This window comes from Vanellus vanellus (assembly GCF_965231255.1).
Source record: "Vanellus vanellus genome assembly, chromosome: 15".
Taxonomy (NCBI): Eukaryota; Metazoa; Chordata; class Aves; order Charadriiformes; family Charadriidae; genus Vanellus; species Vanellus vanellus.
Window position 1 is genome coordinate 10,231,497 of NC_138920.1, and position 15,227 is coordinate 10,246,723.

Below are 15,227 nucleotides of genomic sequence, written 5' to 3' on the forward strand. Positions count from 1 at the left end.
GGGCTGGACATTTCTTGCTCTGAGGTAGCACCAGTAAGAGGAGAATAGGGGCCAACGTCTCCTTCCAAGAAAGCACATGGCAGGTCTCTACATCTCTACACCAACTCCACATACATCTGCAGTATGGTCAGAAATGAGCAACAGACGTGCTAAAGTTACCATTATGGTAGCCAGCGTGGATGGTACCAGTTGTGCAGCTACTGCACCGAGTTCTTTGCACATGGCAAAACCCACCTGAGAAGACAGCTAAATACCTGCCATCACATGCCTTAAGGTCCACACTGTTTTGGCTACACTGCTGGTGCTATTCAACCTCGAGAGCTTACAGCTTTGTGATCTGTGGTCACATATTTGATTGTAATCCTGTGGAGTTGGAACCAGCTCTTATCTTTACAAAGCAGGAGGTAAAGACAGGTTAGGTGTGCTAAGTCCCCAGTATTATATGCCCTGTGGAGCAGTGAAGGCTCTGAGCAAAGAACAAACCATGATCTCAGGAAGAAGGACAAATACTTTTTTTTTTACAGCAGGGAAGATAAGAAAATAATGAAGGGTCCTGTGAGCAGTAGCAGCAGGAAGCTGGAAGAGGTAAAGAGAAATAGCAATTGTGTTAGCTATGAGATGTTCTTCTCTGATCACTTCCAGGAGAGCTCAAAGACCAGGACAGCATACCCACTCCGAGAGGCAACAACTTCAGGAATGAGGAACCGAGCAGGGCTTGTCCCAGGTCACTTAAGAAGTTCGTGGCAAAGCTCAGAATAGAAGCAAAGTCCAGAACACCAAGGCTGAGCATTAACCATGAAGGCAGAGGACAAGAGTTGACAAGAGGAGGTCACAACTGTAGAAAGGGATGAAAGCTAGTCTGTCAGCAGAAATACGGAGAAAGAACAAAGAAGAGGGAGGAGGAAGATGGGGGAAGGGAAGAAGAGAGAAGGGAAGCGAGAGACACTGAAACAGTGGTTGCTTAAGAGCCTGTGCATCAGCGGCAGTGCAGCACACTCATGCCAAGCCTGGCTGGGGAATCATCATCTCAGTATCTCTCTGTGAAAAATCACAGCAAGACCTAACAGCTCACTTTACCTCAGAAGAGCTTTCTGGATAAAAGGGATTTGAGGGTAAAGCCTCCATAATCCTTTGGGTTTGCTTTCTTTTAATACTATAAAGCACAAAAATAAACTTTCTAGTTAGGAAAAATATGGCTTTTGTTATGTTCTGAGTCACTTTTCCCCAGCAGCAAACAAAGTGGCTTTTTAATTCAAGTCCTGAACATTTCAGAATGAAATGTTTTGCAAAGTCCTAAAGTAAATCACCATTCTCCACGTCACACTTCTAGCTAATGCAAACTCACTGAGGTCAGTAAAAAGACTGCATGTGACCTGAGTTGGGTGGCATCATAATTGATAAATTAATCCCTAGTTGAAATCAATTCAAGATGATCCAGTCAGCCAAGCAGAAGCTTGCATTTTTGTTATTAACTTGCTGCTATTCTGCCTAATGGATCCTCTTAGCACAGAGGCCGAGTGCATCCCTTGTGAGCTATGCTACAGTTAGACATTACTGGCCTGATTCAAAACCCAGTGAAATTAATTTTGCAGTCCATTTTGGGAGTTCGTTTAAGTGGACTTTGGCTCGACTCTGAAGTTTGCTAGCTTTTACTTCAAATTCTTTCTTTTTTATTTCTTTTACAAGGTTTGTACCAAGTATTTTTAGAAACGTGGAAGAACCTCTCAGCTTCTCATATTAAAAGTACCTTAAAATACAGTGTTCAATTTTACTATTAGAAAGATTATCTTGCTTTATTATCATGCTCCATTCCCTGATTTCACTTAGCAATTTTCTTGCAGATCCAGCAAATCTCCTAAATCAAATTCACTGTTAAAACCCAATTCGACACTCCTCTTCAGATGCAGGGACCAGTAAAAACTCTCCAGATTTTACTGTGATGGCACCAAAGCTATATCAACCACATTTCAAACACAGAGAGAACTATCCAAACTCTACTCTGCCCACAAAAACAGCAATGAAAACTGTACAGGATACAGCCACAGAGCACTCAGTACCTATGCTGAAGAAAGTAAAACTTTCATGGGCACAATTTCACAACTCTAAGTAGCTGCAGTAAAAATCCCAAACTACTGGGTGCTTACAAAGCGCAAAATGGTGCACATTCACAAGATCAAACCATGCGTGCAATTGCCTGGACTGAGAGGACGGCAGCAGTGAATATACGTGAAAATCAGGTCTGTACTTCATGCATAAGAACACCCTATATTTGCAGCAACATATCCAGCAACCTCACTCTGCTCCCACTAAAATCAATGTTGGGTTTGCAACTGGCCTTTATGATTGCAGTGTCCAGCTGCGCTGTTAACTTTGCATTGATTTCCTCTTGCAAGGAACAAACTTTAATAATAGAACCAATCAACCAGATTGCCAATAGCTGCCTACCTAAGAATAAGCAGGATATGTTAAAAGAAAGCTTTACTCTAACTTTTATTAATTTCTAAAGGCTAAATCTGCTGGCTCACAACAAAGTAACGGCATTGTTTTACTTATCAATGTCCTACTGTTCATCTAGAACATCTGCAATAGTTTTGCCTGCAGCACTACCCCATTCATTACAGGCCTTGATACTGTTCAATGGGCTTTTTTTTTTTTTGGTACAAAATGTACAAAAGCATTTTATAAAGTGGACTTTGCCCTGATATGAATAATATAAAAAAAAAATAATTTAAAAGTGCATTTTGTTTCAGATTCTCCATTTTCCAAACTAACCTTTGGCAAATGGAAACAAAATGGCAACAGCTTGAAAGCTTGAAACCTGACAGCTTACTCCATGGCACAAAGGAAGACAGAGGTTTTTTGCAGAACACTATGTTTTTTGCTCTGTTGCCAAAGTGCATTGCCATCTACCAAAAATGCAGTTGATGAAAGACCAAAATGTGGCATGAGCAAACAGCAAATACCCACAACCATCAAAAGGAGGCCACATTGGCTTTGTGCCGAGGAACAGGTGGGATTTATAAGTCCTAAACCTCCTCCCTCCAACAAACCAACCCATACAAGAAAAGAGCAGTGCTTACCATCATCCAGATATGCTTGGTCCAGATTCTGTTCCTGTTTAATAGTGACTCCAGCTGGTAACACTTCTTTCTGGTCACTAACCGGTGGTCCGTTTTTTGCTGCTCGCTGGCCTGAGGCTGCCTGCTGCTGAATCACGGTAGGATATGAACTTGGACTTAACCTTTGTGCTTGACTGACCTGGGGCTGGCTGGATCTTGCAACATTGGATGTAAAATTTTCACAGCACATGATGTGCTGAAATTCTTGGTGACTTCCGCACCTCAGCTGCTGGTTGGTTGGAGAATAGTGAATCACTGGAGAAGACTGCTGGTTGCCTGGAGAGTGGTGGAGCACCGCTGAAGTTTGGCCTGGAGAACCAGCGTGCACCAACACTGACCTATGGGCATCTGAAATCGCAACTGGTGCAGCCATCAAATTGGATTGCTGGTAGCCCAGTTGGCTCGGGCTAAGGCTTTTGCTTCTTTGGTATATTACAGCGGCCGGATTCTGCTGATGGTATCGAGAATCAGGAGAAGAAAGGCCTGAGCGCAACTGCTGGCAAGGAGCCATTGTGGCCACAAGACAGGAAGGGGATTCGGTGACCATTGTAGGCTGTGAATAGTAAGGCTGTGTTACTGTTCCCAGACCACTGTGTACTGTATTGCAGATTAAGGCTGGATCATAGTCATCAATGGGCTCTGTTTTGATTGATGGTACTAGAATAAAGCATGCAAAGGACATTATTCGTAACAAGCTGATAAGAAACAGAGAGGTTTTCCTTGAAGTAATAAGAGATTTAAGCCATTTACAAGATTTGCATGTGTGAGCTTATATCTCAAAGGCATTGAGTTAGGTATATGCATAAATCAGGTATATGCAATCATGGCAGAGTGTCTCTTGGAAGCACTCTGTACTAAGATGTTCCTGAAAACCTTTAATGATCCATTTAACAACAAATTTATAAAAACTGAAAAAATCAATAATTTAGCTCATATTTTAATTCATCTAAGGGCTATTATGGAACATAAACAAAATAAGAAGCCATAGATAGGTGTATCATGTAGTACTTCCATTCCAAAGGAAGACCGAATAAATTGAAATCCTATGACATATGCAACTCATGATTTTTCTGTCAAACATTTTGCTAGTGACCAAAGGCAGAGTTGAACTATTTTAGAGCTTTCTTTTTAGTTCCTTTGCTGCATGTAACTTCCTCAGTACTGTGAGCTGAAGACCTTTCTGACACCACCATTTAAAAGACCAGGATTTAGTAAGAGTTGTGTGAATCTTGGCGTGGATAAATGATGACCCTCTACAGACAAATTCTCACAGTTCTAGTGTTTTTTTTTGTAAAATCTTCCCCAAAACTCAGTACAGAAATATCATACAATGAAAACCATATAGTGGTCATGCAACAGGGTTCTTTTTTGGAAGTGTAAGTCTGAAGTGGTCTATTTTAGGGATTGTATTGAGATAGCATTGTACTTATCAATACTATTCCACAGCAGAACAATTTAGCAACTATACAAAACCTTCACATACCCTATACAGTTCATAAATTCAGGGAGTGGACCAGAGATTTTCAGGCCAGAGGAGACCAAAATATGAATCAGAATGAATGTTTGCCCATCCTTAGAAAACAGTCAAATTAAGACATCATTTTGAAGCTTGCAAAAAATCTGGTACTGTTATTTTATGCTTTCTGGTTTCCACAAACAGAATACTCTGATTTTCTCACAATATTTTTCTCCCAGCCAAAGCTGAGAAATTCTGGGAATCTCATTAGTAATCCTATTGCATTATTGTGATATGGCTCACCAATTCCCAAGAGGAAGAACATCAGGAAAGCATTTATATTTTTCTCAACCACCCTCATTCTGAAGAATATATATTGCTTGTCTTCCTCCATACCAAGGCCCTGTTACTTTCCCAGATCTGATGTTATCTTACTGTCATACACATCAGCTGGGGAAGTCAACACTCATGGTTTTCACAGGGTCACATTATGTCACAGACTTAGTCTGCTCCCACTGAGGCTGTTGGCAAACTTCCATCAAGTGAATGGGGCAGCATCAGCCCATTGCCAAGATAACTGTCTTCTTAAATTTATGGGAAACTCCTGATCATAAATCACGTGCATCATTTAAACCAAACAGTTGTTGAGTGCTTAGCTGCACTCAGCTGAATTAAATCAGTAAAATTTAGATGGCAAGAAAACAACACAGCAGAAGAGAAAATCTTCCTCTGTCCTTGAGAATTACCTGGGTGATAGGTAAAATGCTGGGGTTGGCTTCTTTTTCTTTTCCCATTGATGACGTAGAAATTCACCTTCACAGCTGTGCGAATGTGCTTGTTACGATACTCTGGTATTTCTACAAAAAGCATGCTCTGAAACAACGAAAGGTGACAATACAGAATTAGTAACTGAGGCTGACTGCAGATTCTTGCGTGGATCTCCTGTTACGTGTCCAGGTGTAAAGGAAGAGAAATCTTCCTATGCATCCCTATAAAGAAGGGTATGAGAAGAAAAAAGGGAAAAAAAGGGCAGATAGTGAAAGACTAGAAGATCTTTGGTACTAGGAAGCTGCTTTCTATGTACTGTATCCTCTCCTGTACTTGATGTTGTCCTGAACTTGGAGAGAGAAGTCTCAGCTAGAAATAAAACACACAGAACAGTGATAAATGCAGCATCACTGTTAATCACACTGTGCTTGATAAACAAGTGTGTATTGCAGAATTCCCTCTTTTTGTTAGAATAAACTTGATTATTCTATAGGCTTTTTACTTATACACAGCTGGATCCCGCTTCCATGGAAATTAACAGCAAGTGTCCCGTTCTCTTCCGCAAGGGCAGGCATGGCCCATGGCAATGTAAGCGCCAGCTCCTAAATGCACTGAACGACTACAGTAAGGTCCCATTAAGCAAAGTGAACAAAGAGGCTCATTCCCTTGAAAGACCAACGTTCATTTTAAATACTATAGTACAAGTCCTGTCCTGCAAAGTACAGAGCACCCAAGACTTCCATACAGGCGAAAGGAAGTCAGGACAGCCAGCATCCTGCAGAGGACTGGGCTGATACAATAGAGTCTTCTGCAAGAACACAAAATCTAGCCGTTATTCAGTTTGCTGTGGGTTACAGCTAAATGAATAGTTTCTTTTTGCAACACATTTACTGCTGAAGCATTTGACATTTGTTCATCACAGCAGTAAGATAGCTGCTCTTTCTGCTGTTGAGACGCTCTTTGAAAACTACCCCTTGAATACAACTTGCTGTCTGAGAAGCTCAAGGAGAGGACATCCAATGTTTTGCATACTTACAGGCTGGCTCTTATCTTTGTCCACTGTTGCCTCCATTTCCCAGATCTGCTGCCCATCTGGAAAAATATCACAATATTAACCTCACTGTATTTTTTTTAATCATAAAGCTTGACTTAAAAAAAAAAAGGAGACAAATTAAGGGCATCAAGTTAGCAAAGCTCTCAAAATGGACTTAATTTCAAGCACCTTCACAGTCCTAACCAAAAGCAACAGCATTTAATTTAAATACATCATTGAACACCTCTCGCCAGGAGAAAGCTAATGTACATATTAAAATTAAGTGTTCTTGTAGAAATTAGCTGAACTGAGGAATGAAGTACTTAGCACAGGTGCAACATGTGCTTTCTACCAGACTTGATTTCAGCCAGCTTGACTGATGGAGGGCACCAGAAGGTCAGATAACTCATTAACAGTCACATTCGGTCAGCAGCTCAGCAAACTTTCTGCTATTTTAAGGTAAGACCACATGGCTCCCCACCAGTGTGGTAAGTGGTGGAATGGGCGAGGAGATGGAGGAAGAACTAGCTAAAAATCCAGATCTCATAAGGGATGCATAGAGATGGAAGCAAGCAAACTGAGACACTTCAGGGCTGATTTTTAGAGGTGCTGCACAGTGAAACCGGCAGATGCTCTGAATTCTCACAGGAGCGTAGGTTTTTCTAGAAGTAGTTCAAGAGGGTGCTTGATTTCTGTTATGCATGCCTTCTTACTATTTATACTTGTTTCTTATAAGAGCAACATGAAACCTCACCGCATGATATCTAGCAACACATCTCTGATCAAGGAACAAGCCCAACATGTCCAACTGTGGATCCGCACCTCAGCACTGCCACCACTGTGGGCTGTGACAGAGTGCCACCAGCAGTCCTAAAGTCACTGTAAAGCACCAAATATTCACCGTACTCAGTGTAAAACCACCTCATTGCACATGCGACAGCCTCTACGGCTGAAACACTGGAAGTCTTTCTGCTCTTAATTAATCCACACAGCTCGTCTCCATTCTGTTACACAAAATTGTATTTATAGAAGAAAATAAAATTTGATCCCCTTGTATGGAATACCATCAAAGTAACCCCCGTGCTATAAGAGTACATCAGTAGTGACAGGACATTTGTACACAGACTGCCTGCTTCATCTGGATACAAATATTTCTTAAATCTACTGTCGCCCACACTTCCCAGAAACATCTTTTAGCAATGCCTTCTTTATTACTTTTTTTTTTTTTTTAGATTTTAATCTCTACCCCTTTGATTTTTGTATTCTGCTGAGCCTTTTAGCCAAACAATTTACAGAAGAAAAATACTGATGGGGGGGAAAAAAAAATTGCCTCATACCTTTCTGAAAGCTTGGTTTTAAAATGAATAGGGGACACGTATCCCAATGAACCGATGTGACTTGAAACACTGCAGCCGCAAGGCTGGTGTGCACATTGGAGAAGGGGAGGCAGCTCCAGGCACGTTTCTGCCCGGGTTCCCGAGGCTGCACGCCCAGGTCTGGCAGGACAGGGGTGGAAGTCTCCTAAAAACACTCCTTCTCAGAGGACTTTTTATTTTTCCCAATTCTTGGAAATTCTGCAAGAGCTGCTTTTGTCCTCTGTTATTTAAGTACTTCTGCTTCTGGCAAAAAGGGAAATGAAAGAGTATTTTTAAATGCATTTTGCATTTTTTTCTGTTGTTTTCCTCTTTGTTCTCCGCTCGGCGCAGACAATGAGCTGACAGATGTGCTCGGCTCTCGGGGCTGCTGCTCCATGGCCGGGCCCGCAGCCCCAGGGAGGGCCCTGCCTGCCCCGGCTCTGCGGCCCACCCCGGCCTCAGCTCGGGGGTCCGGCCCGGCGTGCCCACCGCAGCAGGCTGGGCCTCGCCTCCCCCAGCCACACACAAGTTTTGGCCCCTAAACACACAGGAGGGAGAGCAGGGTTTTCGTGGGGTCCGTCACGAACAGCATGCCCCTTCCTCCCTCAGGAAGGGATGGCTCCCCGGGACCTTTCGGCAGGGTGCCTGGCTCATGGTGGGGCAGGAGCGGGCACACAGCACTGGCCTGGCCTCCTCACCCCCAAGCCTTCCCGCCAGGGATGTGGAGGCAGCTGAGGAAAAGCTGGGAGATGGGCTCCGTCCATCGGTTACCTGTGAGGAAGAGTCTCACAGGGCGAGAGCGGGGAGAGAGAGCCTGGGCCTCCAACACCTCACACCACTACTGCCACGGCACTCTTCTGCAAGGGGAAAATGCTAAATAATTCTGGCTTTTTTCTTTAAGTGTTTCAAGTTCCTCCACAGTGAGTCAGTTGTCTTTTCTACGCTAACACGTGGATTAGTGAGGGACTGCCGGAGCCGAGACGGCCTAAGCAAGATGTGTTGTTAGAGCCGGCAAGGCTCTCGCCCCATTTGCTGTTTAGCCCTCACATCCCGAAGGACCGCTGTGCAAAGGAATTGAAAATACTCCATCATTTAACAATAAGCATTTGCTTTGGCCACAGCTCTGCACTGTTGCAGGTTAAATCTATACCCCTATTAATGCAGCTAATGCTTCACCGTGGTTGAAATGGTAAATATTTCAGGGAAGAGGGCAGCCAGCAAATACCAGAAGTTTAATCCAGTGAATACTAAATGCATTTTCTGATGACAAGGCAGTAAATATTTAATTCCTCTTCTAGGTGATCTTAATGAAAAGAAACTATCATCGTATGTGTTAAGGAACCTCCCCACACACTCCCCCAAAAAAACCCAAAGAGAAACTTCTATAGTTCTCTGAAGAAAAAAGGAGGGGAAAGGAAACAAGACGACAGAGCTCTGATAGAGACTCTCATCGGGAACTGCCTAAGCAATGCAATATGAAGATGTCCTGACAACAAGGACAGCCAAGCAGGAATATTTGACACTGGTTTTCCTCCAGGCAGAATGTTTTCATCTTTGTTTCTGTACTGCTAAATTCAAACAGTCTGTGCAGATACAACAGCACTAACTTCACAAAGAAGGTAGAAATCAAAAGGATTTGTTGGTCCAAAATGCATAAAATAAAGGAGAAATGGGCCTCCAAGTCATCTGCTGTATTTAAGAGGCCTGTGAAGCATATGCAACCACAATCACAGTGGATTTGATTTAGTAACCGAGCCACTGAAATTGCACTAAAAGCTAATGAAGCCAGCCATAAAAATCAAACGATGCTCAGGCTGAGTCCAAAGTCTGTGAGGATTAAGAGTAAGAACAAGAATAAGCCCAACCAAACAAGAAGTAAATGTATTTGAAGTTATCATTCTAATGATGATAGATGCTTCTGTTTGGATATATTCATGCTTGTGGCAGCTAAACAGGTTTCTACCATATTTGTCAGCAGCAGCAATCCCTGTTCTTTAAGCACTGAAGCCCTGTTGAATATAACCACTCTGCAACTCACTCCCTGACCTTTATGCTTAATATCATGATGTGGCTCCATCTGTCTCACTGCTTCACTTTTATAGTTGCGAATGTACAAACTTTAGCTTGAGACAATCAATATTTGCTTTTCCTTTAACCCCTCTGGATACGCACATTATGGTGAGCTTTTGGCAGAAGGATGAGGGCAGCTGTTAATAAAATGAAAAATACAACTGCATTCAGAAATGTCTCCCTACTTTAACCTATCCTTTTTGCTGGTAATGAAAAGAAATCTTTTGATTATGCACACTCAGAGAGTTAATGGAGAGCAGGAGGAATACACTGAGAAGTCTAAGGCCCAGAGAAAAACAGAGAAAACTTGCACCAAACTGTCAACACATTTATCTTTAAAATATGCATAAATATGCATAAAAATATGCATAAATGAGAATTTTTGTAGAAGGAAATTGAAGTGTATGTTTGAAGAAAGTCGTCAGCAAAAATGACATTTTTACTGTAAGGATCTGCTAAAAATCACAATGCTGATATGATGGTAAAGCACAGCCCCCAATACAAAACATGCGTCACAACCCGGCTATGCTGAAGTGGGCCCTTTTCTCCAGTGCCGATGTTGTAACCCAGGTGGTACCTAAACACTACAGATGCATTTTGCTTTGAGTAGGAGATTGGGCTCAATGACCTCCCAAGGTCACTTTCTGGCTTTGATTACCCTGTAATTCTGTCATGCCACAAACAGGACAAATGAGTGGTCCCCTCCCTGCTTGTAACCCTAGAAGATTAAGCCCCAGCTTGACTAATAATTTAATCTAAAGTCTACAAGTATAGATAGCTGGTCTTTGCATATAATTAAATCTGCTTCGACAGTGGAAAGGTAAGAAAACTGCAAAAGAGCAACAGCATCAATTTTGTTGAAGTACTGGAGGAGCGTGAGTGGATAGATGCAAACAATGTGTGCTCTGCAAATCGCATTCAGTGCTGGGCTGTCCTGAGAGCAATACGCGCCAGCCAGAGCACTGCAAGGATGTCCCTGTACATGCATGGATCACACAGGAACTTGGTGCCAGGTCCACATGTGTGGTGTGTCTCAAATTCTACCTCCGCTATGGGGAATTAAATCCGTGCCTCTGAAAAGTGCAGTAGTTCCACTGAAGATGATAAAATATCTTTGGATTTAGACCCTGAGGTCTTACCAGACATGGCTGCCTCATGCAATATTTTTACTGTTGTGGTTCCCTGCTCATTTAATGGTTTGTCTTAGTTGGCAAGTCTTTAACACCACAGGTCAGTGAAATGTTCAGGAAATAGAGATTTTTGTGCTGCTTCAGGGCTATGAGACTTAGCATTAAACCCTGATGAGAGATCTGATTGTGTCAGCACTCTTTGGAGGAATGAATGAGTTGTTGGAAGAAAGTAATTCTACCCTCTCTAACTCAAACTGTGATCATACCAAAAGTCTTGCTTCAAACTTTGGGGAAAATCAAAACGTCAGTCCGCATTAGGAACATTTTGGGTGATTCTCTGCAGCCCCTTATAGGGCTTTTTTTAATTAGCCAATTAAAGGTTTTCTGAACCAGTTACAGCCTTTACACATTATTCACGATCCTTTACTCATGACTTTGGGGTCAGTAACTAGCAGAGAAACAAACTTACTGCTTTATTTGAACAAGCATGACTGATGGACTGAGAGGTTCATGAAATTTTCTTTGCAGTTCTCTCCAGTTGAAGACTAAATATACTATTGTGCTGATTCTGTATGTGATTCTGTGCCTGCATGCGATTTTATGTTTGAAAATGTACACTGCTTTTCAGTCAAGCATTACACAAATTACTTAATGAACAACCTGTTACCTTTTTCCCAGGCAGCAAACCACGTTAGTTCCCCAAAGAAGCTGAGCCTGGTAGCTAGTGGGACAGCTGCCCCGACTAGGCATTTGTGCAGAGTTCCCTTTTGGGCTTGCAATGAATTGTCCCTATTCACTGTGTTTCTTGGAAGGTCTTCCAAAAAAGCACAGCGATTATCTATGTCAGCTTTTATCAGCAGATGAGAGGCATCTCTGGAAAACAGTCAAGGTTTTTTAGAGCCACCCCAAGAACAAAGCAAACAGCAACGAGTGCTTTCTAGCAGAACAGACACCACTTCTGGGATGCGGAAACCTTACGGGCAGGGGAAAACTCACACAGTCTCTGCTGCTTTTTTCGGGGACAAACTCTGATTTCAGCTGGGAAGTTATTCTGCTCCATGTCAGTGCAAGGTTACTCAGCGTCTAGTCCTAAGCAGTCGTCTCCTTCTAAGCTTTTACTTCAGAATAGTTTTCAAACTTTAGAGCACACACAGCAGGAATGAATTTAAAACTCACAAAAGTAGTGTTTTTCACTGAGCCTGATTTCCATGGGTTTCTTTCTCCTTCTGAAGCAAGACTGCCCACTGCAGTTAATGAAGCTCTGTTTATGATGAGCTGAGGCCAGTGCCTTCATTTCACTGAGGACTTAAGTTTGAGTCACAAGGGCCAAAGATACAAGTCAAGGTCTGGGAGGTAAAAGGCCAAAGGATTAGTCATCCGCCATCCAGCCCAGCCCCAAATCTGACATTTTGCACAGTGAGAACAAGTCTAGAGGAGAATTCTCCCCATCTATTGTTGAGGAATTCAATTCACGCTAAAATAAAACATAAATACAGTAGTTGAGTAGTGAAGCAGCAGGGGCAGTCAGTCATTCCAGAGCTCTTCCAAATGATTCCTTATGCCAATTCATCAAAATAGATTTGTTGTTTTTTTAAGATTATACGTGTGTTTGTGTGTGTGTGTGTGTGTGTGTGTGTATGAATTATTAAACAAAAGCTCCTCTCAAAATAAAACCACTGGGAACCTCCATGTAATAAAATGAGTCACACCAGGATGCGATGACTAAGTGGGAGAATAGGGAATTCCACTCCCCATGCCAGCTTTCTACAGGATCAATTTTCTGTCAACAGGTGATGGGAGCTTGTCTCTCTGCTTTTTGTTTATTCCAAAAATTATTATTACTTTTTAATATTCTCTTTAAACAATTAAGATTCAAAGCTGAATAATCAGGACCAGGCATACTTCCACTAGGCGCCCCCATAGTAAACAGTGAGCCAGGGAATCCAGGCCAGTAGTGGCTGCCTGTGTTAATAAGGATTTACCAGCTGTAAAATTCCAAAATCTTGTGTCATACGGGGAAACCTTCCAAAACACTGGATTCCACCCTGTCTCACTGAGTCTCTAACAGCTATGGCAACTCCGTTTCTGCAGCCACACTCTTTTGCATTTTTGTGTGTGTGATCCTTAGATTTTTTCCTGTTTTGCAGTGTTTTTCTGGGATCCCCAATTTAATGTCTGACAATTACCCTGCAGGATTTACAAGAACACCTGGGGCAGGCAGCACATTTCAGCCAGGGAGTAAACCTGTGGGCAGAAAGGTTTTCTGGGGTTTCAGCAGCTATAATAGCAAGGAAAAGCAGAAGGTGTCCCATTTACCCCGAAACTTTCTAATTTGCACAGCAAAAAAGGGCAAACTCAAATCCATCCTCCTGATTAATACCTGTTACTCTTCAGTGTTCACAAATGGTGGGATTTACTGAGACACATTCCTCTTCTGCTTAGAAAGAGCAAACAAAATAGAAACTCAAACAGAACAAAACCTCTCTGACCCTCCCCAGTTCTGACATCTTTTTGCAGAGAGAACTACCAAGCAAGCCCTGTGCTCCACTTTGTTGATGCCTTACTTTGATGCACTTCAAGGCAGGAGGAGGGGAGATTAACCTGGAAGGGGATCACCTTTAGCTAATGCAAAAATCAGGTGGGCCTCCCGACAGAGACATCTGTAATTTATTCCCCTGGTTCATCCCATCGCTCTGCAGCCTTAGAGTGAAGATATGCATCCAGCTTTAAATGCTGGACTCTAGCCACAGACTGTGTGGAGCGGAGAAAGTGCTCTTTCTAAACTATCAAGAAAATAGCAAGATGGCAAATTTATTTCATGTACTTTGTGTAGAACCTCACATGTTGCAAAAAATTGAATCATTTAAGATTACAATACCACTCTCAGTTTTGCTAACTCTATAGCTACTCCCACATATTTGTGCTTTTTTCCCTAGCCTTTCCCATTAAAAAAAAACAAACAATAGTTTGGGTTCTTTTCCGCAGATGCTGGGCTTTTGTCTCAGGTTAGGATGCCTTAAAAACCTACACTGTAATTCACATTCAGCAGTGGATTGCATCCGTGACTGAGTTATGATCCCAGTTCTAAGATATGTCCCGTTCCTCTCAATTCTCCAGAACTTAAACCCTCTATTTCAATTCATTAATTTAGAAATTCAGTGAGAGAACTGGAGCTTGGAGCTCACATTAAATATTTAAAGTTGTTTACTGGGGTCAAACAGCAAACATCTCTTTTGGATGCATCTGGGAAAAAAATGAAAGCTTTTTAAAAAAAAAGTTGGTGTCTTTTTTATCTTTAATTTGCCTGAGAAAATTGCATCATTGATTTTGCATCATTAGGTTCAAAGAGATAATTTCTGAAAATAGTTTGCCATTTTTTGCATTCCCCAGGAGTTTTTTGATCATTCATGAAAAACTGTCAGACTGCTAACAGGCATTTAGTTCCTTGTTTGGGGCACAGTAAGAAATTTCAGACTTGACACAGCAGAAAAGGGGAACATTGCTGTAGACAGTCTTATAATTTCCTTTCACCTCTCCCACAAAGGACCATGATCCTCAGCCCTGCTTCCTCACTATCATCAAAACCAATACACAAGCCACCTTCTATTCACATTATTCACGCCATAATGCCATCACATCACAGTTTTCTATAGTGAGTTGTCTTGGCCAAAAGACTGAACCACGTTTGAAGACATTTGGCTGATTTTGAGCAGATATATATCAACATATACAATTACAACACATATGGGCTGTAAAAGGCATTTACTGCATAGAACAGCACTTGCAATAGTGGCTTTACTTGTGATAAAATGTCAGCCAGTACGTGCCTTGGGATTCACAGGTCTGGGGCAATGCTTACTGTGGACTCAGCCTCCCCAGGAGCTTCAGCTTGAAGTACAGCAACACCCCTTTTAACTCCTTGCTTGTCAAGGCTGCCCCGCTCTTCCCGTTGTGGCCTGGCAGTGTATAGCTGTTCCTTGCTCCAGAACTGACTACCGAGGACGCCCACACCCCATTAACAAAGGATTTACCCCATCCCACTGAACTCACTGGCTGCTTTCCATAAGCAAGTCCCATCCCCAAATCACCCAGAAGTATTGAGCTCTTGCTGCAGCTGCAGACCAGAAGGGAGTGATGTAAGAAACTATAAATTCTTAATTTTCTATATTTTTTAAATCTATTGTGCATTTTAACTATATCTAAAGATATATTTAACAAATCATCACTATCACCAGCTACAAGATGTGAATACCAAACCTTTCTAGGGAGCTGCGATTTCCTTTTAACTTTTGTAGG

General features: G+C 42.1%; 1 protein-coding gene across 1 annotated transcript in view; it reads right to left on the bottom strand.

Moving 5' to 3' along the window:
* Positions 1 to 15,227, bottom strand: part of NFATC2 (nuclear factor of activated T cells 2) — a gene marked incomplete at both ends in the record, with an annotated part of 88,658 nt that overhangs the window by 25,940 nt on the left and 47,491 nt on the right. The window contains 3 exons of the mRNA XM_082491128.1: positions 3,081 to 3,776; positions 5,322 to 5,448; positions 6,380 to 6,435. Of these exons, the coding sequence (XP_082347254.1) occupies positions 3,081 to 3,776; positions 5,322 to 5,448; positions 6,380 to 6,435 (879 nt within the window). The remainder of the gene's footprint in view (positions 1 to 3,080; positions 3,777 to 5,321; positions 5,449 to 6,379; positions 6,436 to 15,227) is intronic.